At 40.3% G+C, this 16,617-nt stretch overlaps 1 protein-coding gene across 5 annotated transcripts in view; it reads left to right on the top strand.

Annotated features, from left to right (window-relative positions):
• The window catches only part of DENND1A (DENN domain containing 1A), a 496,855-nt gene that overhangs the window by 243,789 nt on the left and 236,449 nt on the right, over positions 1 to 16,617 (top strand). For all 5 annotated transcript variants that reach the window (XM_028107675.2, XM_028107673.2, XM_088019125.1 and 2 more), the window contains one exon: positions 2,004 to 2,057. In XM_028107675.2, coding sequence (XP_027963476.2) covers positions 2,004 to 2,057 — 54 coding nt within the window. The remainder of the gene's footprint in view (positions 1 to 2,003; positions 2,058 to 16,617) is intronic.

The following is a 16,617-nucleotide window of genomic DNA, read 5'->3' as shown; positions in this document are numbered from 1 at the left end:
CTGATTTTGAAGGGTGAATCTCATCTAGTTTATAAAGCCTGAAATGTGGAAAAATGACAGTCCTTGACTTTGTGTCTTCAGAACAGAATACTTCTGTGTGTCTAATATAGGTGATTGAGAAAAATAGAAATGTAAACTAGCAGTCAAGCAATAATAATAATTTTCTATTAAAATATCGTTCATGGAATGCTAGGCACTTCACATCTGTGACATTTATTCTTCGTAACAGTTTTGAAGTAGATGTTTACAATTCCCATATACAGGTTCAAAACTGAGGTTCTGAGCTGTTAAGTGAGGTTGCCTGAGATCACATAGCTAGGAAGTGGTGACTCTGTGGCCCTTGAGTTTTCTTCCTCACTGTGCAGGCAGTTACGTTGTCACTCCATCACCCATGGATGTCCATTACCAAACATTTCCTGGGACCCGCTTCTATAGCCGTTTCATAAAGAAGTTGGTATCTCATGGCATCATGTTTAACTTTGTATTTTACTTTTGCTATTTTAATCATTGTTAAATTGAATCAATTGTTAACTAGTTTTCATGCTACAGAATTTCTACTCTTAATACTTCATGGGTAATATTTTGGCACAGACACGCAGTTTTTGGAATGATGCTTTGTGGAGGGTTTCTTTTTTTTTTTTTTTAAGTGGTCTTTTCATAATGTTTTTTGTTTTTACTTTTTAGTTTATTTCAGTTCAAGTGGCTTTAGCTATAATTTGTTCATAAGAAGTGTAGGTATCGCAAGCTGTTTTAGTGGGAAGAGCATAGGGTTCTTGCAGACATGGTTTCAGTTCCTGTCATCTGCTAGCTGGGTGACCTTAGAGCCCTAAGCCTCAGTTTACCCATTTGTGATATGGAGATAATATGTATCTTAAAATTAGGGAAATTAAAGGTAATACTGATACAAATACCTGGCATAAAGCCTTCCATGTAGCAGGTTGATATCTGTTGAATATTAGGCAAGTAGCTCATACTATTACTGTTGTTATTGTCATTACTGCAGTTGTCCCCCAGCTTTTCATTTCAAGAAGAATGTACAACTCATTCTTCTTGAGACCTACTTATTTTGCAATTATCTAAGAATGGAGGGGAGGGACTTCCTGAAATGTCACTTGGGGGTCCAGGTTTGAACTTAGGCCATGGCTAAGCTGACCTTCTCTGCTGCGACCTTTCCTGCCCTTTGCACAATCCCATCTTTAATTGGCCAGCACCAGACTCTCCATTCCTGCTTGCCATTGTCCTCTGAGTCTTTAGTAGTTCAGAGGAGGTGTCATCAGTCCAGCCTGTTGTCATTTAACTCAGGGACATATGCCCATTACATACATTGGGATGCCTCCTTGAAAGTTCTTTGAACAGATCAGGTTTTCAGCTCCATTGAGTCTCCCACTCCCTTCACTGGAGATTACACTAGAAGTCAGGAGGCTTCTTTGCAGAGCATGCTTAGGGGACAGAATTCTCACTCTTAGCCAACTGTAATGGTCTCAGTGCAGCAGTCCTTCAGTTGGAGCTGTCCTTAACATCACTTGGGCCTTTGGGGCAGATTTTGCCCGCAGCTTGTATATGGATATAATCTCAGATGCTAAAATGAAATGGCAGGTTTGGTTGGTAAGGCCATTGCCGAGTGAACCTAGTGATACTTGGTCCCTCAAGTCCACTTGCCTCATTGAACAATAAATTATGAAGCCTGCAGCTTTCATGTGTTCAGAAATGTGCAAACATTGTAGGGGAATTTAGCCTTTAACCTCTTTGAGCTGTTCATTTATATCTCCGAAAGAAGTTCATCTCTCATAGAAAAGAATTCCATCTACCAAACTGGTGACTTAGGGTGTCTGGCTGTAACCCAGCATTATCCAAAGAAAATGTTCTGTAGTCATTTCCTGTGAGTGAAACTCTGTTTCCTCATCTGAGTGAGGAACTACCTTCAGATCATTCATCTGATTTCTGAATAATGTGCTTGTTGCATATTTTTGCAGAAGTAAATAGCATATGCTTTTCTTTTCCAGCATTCTTATTTTACTGTGCCTGATACTAGAGAACTTCCCAGCATACCCGAGAATGTGAGTACTTGCTGGGCGGGGGGGCGGGGGGTGGGACGGGAATTAAATTTTTATTCTTCTTTGTCTTTTATTTACATTTAAAAGAAATAAAAGGATATATTTTCCCATTATAAAAATAATGCATTACAAAAGCAAAAACAAATAGAGAATATTTGGAAAAGCAGAAAAAGTATAAAGATAAAGAGGGATCATTACTCATACTTCTCAAAGGTAATCACCTATTAACATGTTGATGTCTCATTTAGTCTTTTTAGAATGTATTTTTTTTACATAGTTAAAATCACTAATCACATATGCATTTTTCCATCTCATTCATAGAATCCTGTTTGTTAGCTGTGTAATATTCCATCTGCTTTGTAATTTACTTAGCTCTTCCTTCATTGTTGTGCATTTAGGTGGTTTTTAGTTTTTGCTGTTGTAAAGAAAATGTTTCTATAGAAAAAACTTTTCTATAAAGATTTCTTTATTAGGATAGATTTACTTAAGTAGAATTATACTGCATTTCTGTATCCACTTTTAAGAGTGTAAAAGAAAGTATTTGTGGGTATAAGTGTGAAGACTGCCCCCCCACACCTCTTAAAGATTTAAGAGTAGTGGGGGCGCCTGGGTGGCTCAGTTGGTTAAGCGACTGCCTTCGGCTCAGGTCATGATCCTGGAGTCCCGGGATCGAGTCCCACATCGGGCTCCCTGCTCAGCAGGGAGTCTGCTTCTCTCTCTGACCCTCTCTCTTCTAATGCCGTCTCTCTCATTCTCTCCCTCTTAAATAAATAAATAAAATCTTAAAAAAAAAAAAAGATTTAAGAGTAGTGAACATGAGTCTGAGGGAGCAGAGGTTAATGTTTGCCCTCTGAACAAGCTGAATTGCGTTATCTAGCCTTAAGACATATTTTCAGAATGTTTTACTCAGATTATAAGTAGTAGTATGTAGAATTAAATAGAGATTCACCACTGTGTAGGCACTTGATTACTTTTTAAAAATTGTGACAAAATATATATATAACATCAAACTTACCATTTTAACTATCTTTAAATGTACATTTCATTGGTGAAATATATTCACATTGTTATGCAGTTATCATCAGCAGGACTTTTTCATCTTTCCCAACTGAAACTCTGTACCCATTAAAAAACAACTCCCCATTTACCCCCTCCTCCCATCCCCTGGCAACCACTATTCTTTCAGAGTCTTTCTTTATGAATTTGATTAGTTACCTAATATAAGTAGAACCATACAATATTTGTCCTTTTGTGTCTTGCTCATTTAATTTAGCATCATGCCTTTGTGGTTTATCCATGTTATAACATGTGTCAGCATTTCCTTCCTTTTTAAGACAGAATAATATTCCATTGTATGTATATACATACTCCATTTTGCTCCTCACTGATGGACATGTGAGTTTTCTACATTTTGGCTATTGTGAATAATGCTGCTATGCACATTGTTGTACAAACATCTGTGCAGGTCCCTGCTTTTAATTATTTTGGGTATATACCTGGTTTTTTTTTTTAAAGTACTGGAGGAAGTGGTGTATTTCTTTGTAATCATTACAGACTCACAGAAAGGAAATTCTTTTACATGTTGTCTATAGAGCACACAAATTATAAATGTCTAGTAATCATGTGTTAGTAATGAAGTTAGACTATAAGTTGTTAGATAACTGTCTTCGTTGGGATTGTCAAATATATCCATAATGTTTATGATGAGGCTCTGGTGGAAAATACTGCTTCCTTTTTGTTTACATTAAGTAATAAAAACTTTGGAGCATAGACCCCATTTTAGCAACAAGAGCTAATGTTACTGTGTACTACTGCTTGTCAGATGATGGATTCAGTAGGTACCTGCATTTTCTCCTTGACCTCTTTTGACAAACTTAGGTGCAACTATTGTAATTACTATTTTATATCTAGAAACAGGCTCTGAGAATTTAAGTAACATATTCAAGGTCCTGCAGCAAAGAAGTGGTAGAATTAGAATTCAGACATTGGTCTTTCTGGTTTTAGAGACTGAGGTCTCACGTACTATGCTATATTTTGAGCCCATTATTTTGCCCTTCATTTCCAAAAAAATTCCATGGAAATGACAAAAGAACAATAAAATTAAGGAGAAGAATGTTCTTGTAATTCCAGAAGCAGCTGCCATGAGCCAGAAAATTTGAGGAATTTCCACAACATAAAGGAGATGATTACCGATACTTAGCAGTCAATAAGGAGTAGATAATGGAGGGACCCAGATCCAGTGGGAGAGCAGAAGTAGGGGCATACCATGGACAAATAGCAAAAGGCTGTTTGTTGAAGGATTATTTGCAAATGCGCTGGAACAATTATAAAAATTGGCTATGTACCAGATCACTCTGAAAATTTTAAAATAGAAAAAAAAAAGTCTTACAGGCCAGTCTCTTCATCGCAATGAAATAAGACTAGAAATTAATGATAAAAGTTTTAAAAATATTTGTCTACTTGAAATAGTGGTTGGGTCAAAGGGGATAAAACATTGAAATAGTATATTGTTTAGATACTAATGACAACAAGAACACTAAACAACAAAAACCTAAGGGATTCAGCCAAAACTACACTCAGGGGGAAACTGATAACTTCTAATGCTTTTATTATAAATAAGAAACTGAGAAAATAATGAACTTGACTTTCAGTTCAAGAAGCTGGAAATGAGGGGTGCCTGGGTGGCTAATTCAGTTAAGCATCTGACTCTTGATGTCAGCTCAGGTCGTGATCTCAGGGTCATGGGATTGAGCCCGGTGTCAGGCTTCAAGCTCAGTGCGGAGTCTGCTTGGGATTCTCCCTCTCCCTCTCCTTCGGCCCCTTCCCCCACTTGTGTGTGCTCTCTCTCTAAATAAATAAATAAAATCTTTAGAAAAAAATGGGAAATTAATGGCAATCAAAAAGTCAAAACTAGAAGCATTTAATTACAGTTTTAGTTAGAAAATAGTGTTAAAGTAGAATTGAAAAATAAGACCTTTTTAAAACTGAATTTTTTTTTTAAAGATTTTATTTATTTATTGGACAGAGACAGCGAGAGAATGAACACAAGTAGGTGGAGTGGGAGAGGGAGAAACAGGCTTCCTCCTGAGCAGGGAGCCCGATGTGGGGCTCGATCCCAGGACCCTGGGATCATGACCTGAGCCGAAGGCAGACGCTTAATGACTGAGCCACCTAGGCGCCCCTTAAAACTGAATTTTTGAAAAGAAAGATGACCGTAAAATTATGCAATAAATTTGATAGAGATAAGATAAAATTTTCCAGAAAAATATAAATGATTGAAGTCAATGTAAGAAATAGGAAATGTAAATATAGAACAATAACTTGAAAAGATTAATGAAGCTTTTTTGGCCATCTCTACACCTTGCTGCTACAAGTATGTGAGGTTTTAGGTGGTTATATAGGCATGTTAAGGAACAGATTATTATGTAAACTGTTCCAAATTATAGGGAAGGTATGTAGGTATATGTATTAAACAAAAGAAAAAGAAAAATTGCTTGTAATCCCGTATCTCAGAGAAAGTCACATTCCAAGTTTTTCTTTCCCCTTTATGATAGTAGCAGTTTCTACACTATGCTGCCTGGAGCCCTGAGGTTGCTTTAGGGCCCCTTGACAGCCTGGGGCAGATGGATGACTGGCTGACCAGAGCACGGGGTCCCTGCTCCTGCTTTATTCATTTTTTTTGTTTGTTTGCTTTATTCATTGCAGGTTCATTCCTGTCTGCTTAAATTGGGAATTAGGTAATATTTTGTTTGAGATAAAGGAGTCCTTTTGATGAAAAAAAAAATTTAGAAGCTACATTTTAAAAAACACAATGGAGATGATACCAAATACATACCTTTCTATCAGCGCTTTTTTTATGACAATGTATTATGAATGTTTCAAAATATCTTTGTTGTACAAAACATTAAATAAGAAGTACATATAGAAAAAAGTGAATTACCGTCGTCGCTCCCCCACCCCAGTCCCATTCTCCCTCCAGTTTGCATGTCCTTCCAGACCTTTCAGACCTTTCTCTATGTATTTACTGTATCGTATGTGTGAGTACCTGTGTATGTTGTCGACATTTCTTGAGACATAAATATGATACTATTCGTATTGTTTTGCAACTCACTTTTTAAAATGTATTCTCAAACCTGTTCATATTGATTTATTTCATCCTTTTTAAATGATTTTTTTAATTTAATGGTATTACTATTCTTACGAAAGTAATACATATTAATGGCTTAAAAAATCATATAGTACCACATAATTGTTGATGGAAATTTCAGAGTCCCCTTTCCACTTCCCAGAGGCAGCTACTTTCAAGATTTTAGCAGTTGCAGTATTTCTCTCCATGTTTTAAACTAATATGCACATATTGCTATATCTTAATTTTTCTTTTCAGATATCACCTATTGATTTTCCTGTGGAAGTTGAGAGTTTAGATCTTTTACCACCTCTGAGCCTCTCTCCCTGTAGAAGATAACTTCTTCTCACTCATGTTTGTCCTCCCCCATTTTTCCTCTATCTTCAGAAAATTTTTTGAATTTTTAAATTGTTTACAATTCAGTGAGCATGCGAATGAGACGATCAATTATGATTGCGTTTTCTTTCTTGTATACAACTTTTTGTCAAATAGGAGTTCCTGGATTTCATATCTTCTTGTTTATTCCCTTATTCTGGTGAAACATTCTCCAGTAGTTTCCTAAGAAAGTACTGTGTTGTGGGGCGCCTGGGTGGCTCAGTCGTTAAGCGTCTGCCTTTGGCTCGGGTCATGATCCCAGGGTCCTGGGATCGAGCCCTGCATTGGGCTCCCTGCTCTGCGGGAGGCCTGCTTCTCCCTCTCCCACTCCCCCTGCTTGTGTTCCCGCTCTCGCTGTGTCTGTCTCTGTCAAATAAATAAATAAATAAATCTTTAAAAAAAAAAAAAAAACTGTGTTGGAGGCACCATGGTCAGACCTTGCATCACTGAAAATGACTGTTCTGCTCCGGATATGATTGGAAATTGCCTTCAGAATTTTGAAGACATAGCTCTGTTGACTTCTAGTTTTCCTGTTGAAACTTGGAAGTTGTAAGCCATCCTGATTCTTGATTTATTTTTTAGGATACTTTATTTGTCTTTGGTGTTCTGAAATAGTCCTTTTCATCTGCTGTGCTGGGCACCTGGTGCTCATTCAATCTAGAAACTCATGTCCTTTACACCCAGGAAATGGTGTCACATTATTTCTTTGAAAAGATGCTCCTTTATTATTCTCCTTTCTCTGGGGCCTCAGTGGTAGGATCCTGTGTTGATCCAGTAATTTCCTTTTCTATTTTCCATCTCTCTCTTTCAGTCTTCTTTCTACTTTCTTCAACAAATCATTTCACCCTTTTGAATTTCTTAGGATATCATTGTTATCATTATATATCTAAGAGCTTTTTGGTGTTGTTCAATAAATTATTCATTGTTTAATGGCATCTTGTTTCATGAGTGCAGTATGTTTTCTCATCCCTTTGAGACTCGTTCATAGGTCTAAAAATTTGTTCTTTCTGTCTATTTTCTTCCTCCATGTTTTCTCTCTCCTGTTTGTTTCATTCTGTATCTTTGATAGTAGGGGCTTTCCTCAAGTGCCTGTCCGGCCCTATTTAAGATGGAGGCACTAAAAAGCTAAGTGGAAGCTCTGTGTTCATGAATGGGGCTTGTTACCTGGTGGCCTTTATTGGAGTTGATGGATCAGAAAGGCCTGGTTACTTAGGGGCTGTATGTGGGGAGCTTTCAAATGTCAGTATCAGAATCTTGTCTCTGGAACTAGTGAGTGGTTTTTTTTTTTTGGTCTTGTTTTGTTTGTTTTGTTTTTGCCAGTGAGCGTAAGCTTCATTTACTATCATTCTGGAAGCTGAATGAGGGTGGTGAGTTACGGGATATCAACATTTAGCCTGTATTCTTTAAGCCCTCCTCCCTGCCATTTTTTTTAACTTAATGCTTTATCCCCTGTCCTTAGCTACACCTGGTGTCCCCCCATGCCTTTCCGGTTCAGTTCCTCTAGAAAGTAAACACTCCTTTTGCTGGAGGAGTTTCGGAAGGCTGGTTGACTAGCAGAGTGAGCTAGGAGAGAAGAATCTTATTTTGATTGGCACCTTTCCTCCAGCCTTCAAAGCTTCTGGGTGTCTCCACTTCCTGAACCTTTTTGGAGTTGTGTGGTAGGAGTTGGGCTCAAGCGTGTGTCCTAACCCTCTGTCTCAGCTCTCGTGTTGTGCCCTTTGTGGGCTGCCAAGTCATCTCCCTTTAGTTTTTCACCCTCAGTTGGCACCGTTGACATGTTGGGCCAGATCATTCTTTGTCATGTGGGACTGTCTGGTATGTCGTGGGATGCTAGCAACACTCCTGGGATCTGCTCACTATATGGTGGTAGCACACCCACTTCCAGCTGTGACCACCCAAAATGTCTCCAGACATTGCCACATGTCCCCTGGGGGTGCATGACCCAGGTTGAGAACCATTTCTTTAGTAACTTCCGCTTTCTGGCTCCTAAAAACTTGACATCTCTCTTCTAGTAATGTCTTTTCTCCTGTTCTTTGGGGTTATGTCTTTTAAAATTCTTTCACTGTGACTTTCCCTGGGGGGTTGTTGGGGAGGGATGGTATCAGAGAGAAAAGACAAAACATTTGTGTTTAATCTACCATATTTTACTGGAAATCCCTACAGTGTTTTAACTATGCCTCTCCTGCTAATAGACATTTAGATTGTTTCTAATGTTTTGCTGTTATAAATAATGTTATAACAATTATTGCCGAGGTTGGGTTCATCATTTTAATTTTTTTTTAACTTGAAGGACCGAGAGAATTCCTTAAGAACTTAAAATGAGGTACCTGAAAGTTCTGATAATTTCCTAATTTTCAAAACTGCCATAACAGAGGTTAGAAATAGTTTGGTGGGGGGAGGGGGAACTGTCTTCTTCATAGCCCCATCTCCAATTCCTGTCTGCACTGCCCCCACCATTTAAAAAAAAATTTTGCATTCCCTCTGCTAGTTTTGCCACTAATGAACCAATTCCCTGTGTATGACCCATTGTCCCCTAAATCCTCCTTTGCAAATCAGTAAAAGGCTGGCCTTGTTTGTTTCTAAGCGGGAATAATAAAAACAATCTGCCAGACTCCTAACATACATGGTTCCATTTAAATCCTTACAGCTCCTCTGTGAGAGATAGACGTGAGCCCCATTTTATATATAGGGACCCAGGGCTCACAGACCTGAGGTTACCAGCCCAAGGTCTGCACCTAAGTGGGGTGTGGTGACTCAGGTTGGTAAGGAACCAAAGCATTTTGTTTTCATTATCCCCGCCTGCCTCCCTGCAGTTGACTTTTGATATTCATGAGGAAAGAGGAAAAAATTAGTTTTCACATCTCAAATATGAAGTGAAGCAGGAAAGCTTTTCCTCCAAGGAGAATCTGAACTTTTGTAGGACCAATTTGTGTGATTTTTGACACAGAATCAGTATAGAGCTCTAGCCATGTTGAAATTTGCATTTTAATCTCTTGGTGATTTTCAAAGGATTAATTTAAAATGACTAAATTGCTGCATTGCAAATTGAAACAAGCAATAACCATGGGGTTGTTAATATGATAGAGTCTGCTGTAGTGGAAAGAACATGAGTTTTGGAGACAGGCAGACACCGGACTCTACCACTCGGGGACCTTGGACTACTTACTTATATTCTCTGAGCCTCAGTGTCCTTGTGTAATAAAGAAAAATGGGAGGAACAAATGAAGAATTAAATGCAGAGTTCCAAGTTCTGTGCTTGGTGCAAGAAAGATGCTGCTTTTGATGGTTCGTTCTTTCCCTTTTTCTCTGGGCTTTCCTACAATTCTAGTCTCAACCTCTTCTGAGGTCCAAGTTGTGGCTCAGGGCTAGGGCACATTACTTCTTGGAGCTTGTCTTTTCTGGGTTTTTGCTAACATTCTTGGTTGTGAAGATCAGTATTTGTCCTTTCATGGAGTGTATGTTTGACCACACAAGTCTCTTTGAGGTGCCGATGACACCAGAATTTCTGAAGCTTAGAAATGGTAGAGGGAATGGAGTCCAGGACTCCGGTACCTGTCATATGGGAGGTTCTGTAAACATTTATTGATTATCTCCTCTTAAGAGACATGTTAAGCTTAAAAGAATAAGCAAAGAGAAGGGTAAAAGGACTTTGGCACGTGGAACTTCATTCTGTCACCAGAGAATCAGGTTGTTCTGGACAGCTTCGGAGAATAGTTAATGTAAGAAAGAGAGAAAGGAGCTAGTATAGATTCAGCACCTACCGTGGATCAGATCAGGCACTATTTATTATGGAATCTTCACAGCAGGCTTATGAAGTCGTTGTTATCCCTGCCCTGAAGAGGAAATGAAGCCCAGAGACCTGAAGTAACTTGCCCCTAGTCATGTAGCCAGTAAATGCGAAAACCTGGAGTCACACTCAGGTCAGTCTGATCCCAGCACTGAGAAGCTGCTGGGTCCTGGGCCTCAGGCTCTATGGCTTCCCCACACCCTTCTAAGAAATTGCTCGTTGTCAGTTTCAGTTCTGTAATTAATTTTGTGAACTTGTTTAATGTCATTTCTCCTTCCATAATGAGAGGGATCAGTATTTTTTCATCACTGCATCTCTGTAATTAGCACTCTGTAAATACCCAGAACATAGTAGATTGTCAATATATATTTATGGAATGACTGAATGATTGGCTGAATGAATGAATGAATGAGCAATGCAGCCATCCCCAAGAAAAGGGAAAATAACAATTCTTCTCAGTTGGCTTTTAAGCCAGTATGTCTGCAAGACGTTAATAAAAAGCAAATGTAGAAAATTCTTTCCACTTTCAGATGGCTGTTGAAGTTAATTCTCATTACTTTTTACAATTTTTGTGTAGAAGTATTTTCTTCCTTTTCATTGAAAAACTATCACTGTGTAATTTTCATCAGAGTTATCTCAAGATAACACATGTAGGAGTGAATTTTATACAGGCAATAGTTAAATGAGCATAAATCTTTATAAATCTTAAAGAGTTGACCTGCATTAAAAAGAAGTCACAGATCAGGAACAGATATGTAGTAATAATTACATTGTAAACTGGGTGTAGAAGGGATTCTTTTTTTAGCAGCTAGGTTTTGAAGTTTACTTTTGATTAATGGATAATCATATAGACCTTCATTTGGAATATTAAACAAACCTGTCTTAATTATCTGGTCGATGTCATACCAAGTGGTTAATGATGCGCGGAAAGCATTTAGAATGGACAGTTACATATAACATTGCCCAGACTTCCACTTTGTCAAAAGATGTACCATGATATAGAAAAGATTTATGAACTCATCGTGACTTTCAAAAATAAACAAAGTTGAGGTGGTAGTAGAAGACCTATTATCAAGTACTGAGATTGTAGAGAATTCCATTGTTGCTCTTAAAAGTTGTCAGGTAATTGTTTATTCTAATGGTTTTTCCATTCACAGGGAGGGATAAAATTTGACCTCTGGGTAAACCCTGCCTTCTTTCCTATAATATACTTCTCTGATGTGATAGCTTAAGTGAGTTTGTGGAATTCTTTCTCAGACAGATTATTTTAGAATGCAAATTTATAATTCCCTTTTAAGAACCCCACACAACTAAAGTAACCTAAATTCTTTAAAAAAAAAATCAATTGAGGATTTTAAAGGTTTACATTATGGTAAAATAATCTAAGCAGGAGTTATTTCAGGAAATAAGACCCATTGGCAAAAGCAAGTCTCTTGCCTAGAAGCCTCCTCCAGACACAGTACAGTAAGTCTTTATCATCTGTACTGTGTATGAAGCTGAAAGTCACAAAGACTAATAAAATGACAGACCGTGGGGCGGACTAGCATCTGTTTCGAAGGCTCCAAGGAGTACCCAGCTTAGAGTCGGTTCTTTGGTTTGGGGATTATCTCATTTCCCTAAGGTATTGAACCTAAGACGCTTTTTCTCTAAGCCCCACTATAACCCCTCCCATCCTTGGCCCATCCCCCCCACCCCCCACCTGCTTCCTCACCCCGGGCGTGGATCACAGTGAGCCCGAAGTCCCCAGCCACCTGGATCGGCACAGGAGCCAGCAGGGACAGCTAGAATCGAGCAGCCATTATGGGGCTTCTCCTGGGGGAAATGAGGCTTGCCAGGTGCCTTCCCTTCCTCTTTGTCTGGATTTAGAGCCATAGAGGGTTAGAGCTGGACGGGACCTTCACCGTCATCTCTCTGCAGAGATGAGAAACAGGAACCTGGAGAAGCTAAGGAGCTTGTGTAGCACACACCTCTTCCAAAACTCAACTTCCAGGCTGTTCTGACCCAGTTAACTAGAGAACTTCCTTGGACCTGAGCCCTTTCCAGCCCTGGGTAGTGGTCAGCTTCATATCCCTGCTACCCAGCCCTACAGAGTGAGCCCATAATGAATGCTAGGCGGATAGGAGAATGCTCACGGGCACATAATTGATATGTAACTGAAAGAATGCTTGAGTTCTATGAATAGAAATGGAATGTCCTTAAGCCTAAAAACGTCCTGGCACCGAGAAAACTGAACCCTTCTGAGCATGGACACTAGAAATAGTCCCTCGAAGCAAGATTTTCCTTCCCAGTAGGTGAGTCACACAGAGAGGTAATTGTCAGGGAATGAAGGGGGTGATGATTTAGACTTAGCCGTGGTGGCATTACAGTCTAGGACACTGGGCCCAAGACTAGGTGAGCAGCAACACCATGCTTGACAGGATTGATGGTTCTTTAAAAGGAGAACTGATTCCCTCATTAAATGAGTAGACTCCATTTAAGAAAACTGGGCACGTGGACAAGTGTGGTGCTCAGTAACTTGGAAGCCTGGGTGTTGTCTGCAATTCTCCCCCCCCCCCCCCACCCCACTTCTCAGGTCTGATTCATTATCAGGTCCTGTGATTTCACTTTACAGAGATCTGTCACATCCATATTCAAAGCTTTCATCTCCGTAGTTTATTTGTTGTAATCATTCTTTCCTGGAATGTGGCAGTAGCCTATTAATTGATTGTCCTGCCTCCCACTTGCCCTCTCCTGGGCATCCTCCATAGGAGCTCTAGGAAGATCCTTCTGAAACACATATGTAACTGTATCATGCTCCTTCAGCAGCAGCTCCCTTTTACCCGTGGGGAAAGTCTAAGCTCCCATGGAATCTGAACCCAGCTCCCCTGCCCTAGCACGTCCCCTGCCGTGTAGCCTACTCTTCACTGTACTGACCTGCTGGAGCTCCTCTCTCGTCCCTGCTTCTGTCCTGCATGGAATACACTTCTCCCCCTGTCCATTGAGTGAAGTCCTCTTGGGAGACCCAGACCAGCTGTCTTCTCCTCTGTCAAGCCTTCCCTAGCCTTGCCCCCATATCCATCCAGCAAAGTTAAATCTGCCCTTCTCAGGCAGCCCTGCAGTGTGTGTAGCCTGGACCATGGTACTTGGCACACCATACTAATGCCATTCCCATTCCCAGGCTACACTCCTGGAAAATGGGGATCATCTTTAATTAATCTCTGCAGGTGCAGCTCCCAGGATGGTACTAAATACCTAGTAGGAGTTAAATAAGTGTTTGTTGATTGGCTGATTACAGGAGACAGAAATGGGAGGTTGAAGACTTGGTCCCACTGAAGCAAAGTGCTAGGAGAGTGGTATACCTTGTGTTCCTTAGAAATATAAGCTCATAGTATGTTCTGGCTGCAATCTTGACCTAGGACAGTGTGCCATGGAGCTCCCTCTGCTCCTTATTCCCCATTCCCTACACTCTTGTCTTACCCATAAAACCCATGACTGACCTGGCTGTGAAATGAATACCTGCTTCTGTATGCAGCCCCCTCCCCATTACCTGATGAACAAACCACCTATTTCTTTACACTTTTATTTTTTTAGAGAGAGGGTGTGCATGGGGTGGGGAGGGGAGGAGCAGAGGCAGAGGGTGAGGCAGGGAGGGGGAGGGAAAATCCCAAGCAGGCTCTGTGCCCAGCATGGAGCCAGACACGGGGCTTGATCCCATGCTCCTGAGATCCATGACCTGAGCCAGAATCAAGAATTGGATGCCCAACCGACTGAGCCACCAAGGTGCCCCTTCTTTACTTTTAATAAATGTAGCCACAAATACCTTTAACAGCCTCCCCCAACCCCCAGCTATTTTACATGACTTTGTGAGTTGCCAGTGTCCATTCTTTTACCATGAGCCCTTCACCATTACTAAGCATTTGATCACTTCATCCAACCTAGGCCCAAGTTTTCTGATATCAAATGCTGTGTTCTTCCTAATATACCACGTTGTCTTTCAGGCTGGTGTATTTCTCTTAGGCTACACTGCTCAAACTCCAGCTAAGGAGCTGAGGTCTTCAGTCATTGCTTTCTTTACTTATTGATTCATTCTTTTATCAAACTGCTAGATGATGGGATGTCACTGCCCAGAGGGACCTCAGTCTAGGAACAAAAACATACTTGTAACCAAGTGGTTATAAGATAGAGACAAATAACCATGCCAGCACAAAGTGTAGGAGCTTGACAAATGTGGAATCGAGGAAGCTTTTTAGGAGGAGGTAACATTTCACCTGGGTCTTGAAAAGTGAGTGAGTTTCCTCAAGGAAGAGAAGAGCATTCTAGGAGGAGGAAACAACAGAAGTAAAGGCCTGAGGGTATGAAAAGGTATGACAGGTTTGAGAAATTGAGGGTTGGTGTAGCTTAAGCCACTGGATGCTTTAAGGCACAGGGGAGGAGACCCTTCTCGCCAAGGGGTTTTCTTCAGAGATGAAGTTTGGTGGAAACTGTCAGTGCTCCCTACAGCTGCTCCCAAGGCCTGCTCTGCCCCGCAGGTGCTCCCACGGCTGAACGAAGTTCCCAGGGCTGTCGCCACTCCCACCCACTCCCACCCGCCTCGGCGGGTGGCATCCCAGAAGGAAAGAGGCAGGGGAGGAAGCAGATAAGAAAGACAGCTTCTGTTTAGACACAAATATCTTGGTAATCAGCACAGATGGGATGAGAAATACCAAAAAAAGTACATGACAGTTTAGAGAGAATTTGGCTAAATGTTACATATTTTTAACATACCTGTATAGAGTTTTTGGAACAAGCACCTGAATCTCTCAGAACCTGATTGGGCCTGGGGGTTATGCCTCAACCAAGTGGTGTTTTGATTTCAGAAATGTTTCCTTCCCCATCCACAAAAGTATCCTTATGATTTTTTTTCTCCCACCAAAATAAGGTGCAGGATTTGTCTCTGACGCCGTGTCTCCTTATTTGGACGGCAAGCTGTGTAACATATTTCTACCCAGCGTGAAGCTTCTTGGCAGACTCTTGAGGCCACGTTTTGGTGGCTTCAGAGTTATCTTTGGATCTGTCAAAAGTGCTAATGGGCTTTCTGGCCTTCTTTAAGCTCCTCATTTCTATTTTCTTTTTACTTGCATCCTCTCCTAAAAGAAAAATTGATGTAATTCATCAGCAGTTAAGCATTTTACTGAAATGCTCAGCTGAGGGCCTTGTATTTTTGTTTGCGAGAATAGTTCTGCCATGTCACGGTCTTCAGAGCGAACCCCACCCTGACATCATTAGCTCAGCACTCCTCAGTCCACTGGGCAAGAGACCCACTTGTTGACTAATTCAGACTGCCTTGCTTGTTTGTTTTTTGTTTTTCAAGTTTGTTAGGAGGCAAGTTGGTGTGTTGGTTAGAGCAAGGGCTTCAGATTCAGGAGACCTGGTTTTGAAACTGGGCTCTGCCCTTTCTAGCTGGGTGACCTTTGGAGCCTACTTACCCTTCCTGGGCCTCAGTTTCTTCATCTATAGAAATGGAGATGATGATGCCTTTTTTCAGGGTTGTTGAGAAGATTAGAGAGAACACAGGTAAAGTACCTATTGTCTAACACAGAAGGATTACTCAATGGGATAACAGTTCTTAACAGCAACACTTTTTCTCTTTCAGTAGGTGTATTTCAATCCTGCTTTGTTCCAATGCTATGCTTCCTTTCCTGAATACAAGTTTTACCTACTATTTGTACCGATATAAACAAAGAGCACAGGTTTAGAGACAAATTCACCCAAGATTGATGATCCACATAGTGTATAACCTTGGTCCTATTACTTCATTTTCTCTGTTGTCTGTTTTCCTATCTGTAGAGATGATATTGCCTGTTCAAGGAGTGGTTTCAAGATTAAGTGAAATGTATGTAAAGCTTTGTATATTGTAGATGTTTAAAAATACTTAAGTGGGACAATGTAAGGGAAAGTGTATGGGCTCTGGAGTTGGAACTGAGTCCAAATTCTGACTCCACCAGTTACTGAATCTCTCCCAGACTTACTTTATCTCGATACTGGGGGGGAAATGCCTCCTTGAGTTTTGTGAGAACTGCGTAAGATTACACATACGAAGTACCTGATATGGTACCTGGTACTTGGTAGGTAGTCAGTATATGGAGCTATTAATTCACTCATTATTTATAAAGGTCGATGGTTAACCTGGTGTTCCAATCAAAGAACAATAAATCATAAGATAAGTGCCCATTCTTATTCCCAACCCATAATATGTTGAAAAGCACTTTATGCTATTTTGCATGTAAAAATCCACCTGGTTTACTTGAATTTATGGG

Source organism: Eumetopias jubatus, unplaced genomic scaffold (genome assembly GCF_037043125.1).
Source record: "Eumetopias jubatus isolate StellerSeaLion01/CBP00866 unplaced genomic scaffold, mEumJub1_p1.0 scaffold_15, whole genome shotgun sequence".
Lineage (NCBI taxonomy): Eukaryota > Metazoa > Chordata > Mammalia > Carnivora > Otariidae > Eumetopias > Eumetopias jubatus.
This window is presented reverse-complemented; position numbering and strand designations above follow the sequence as displayed.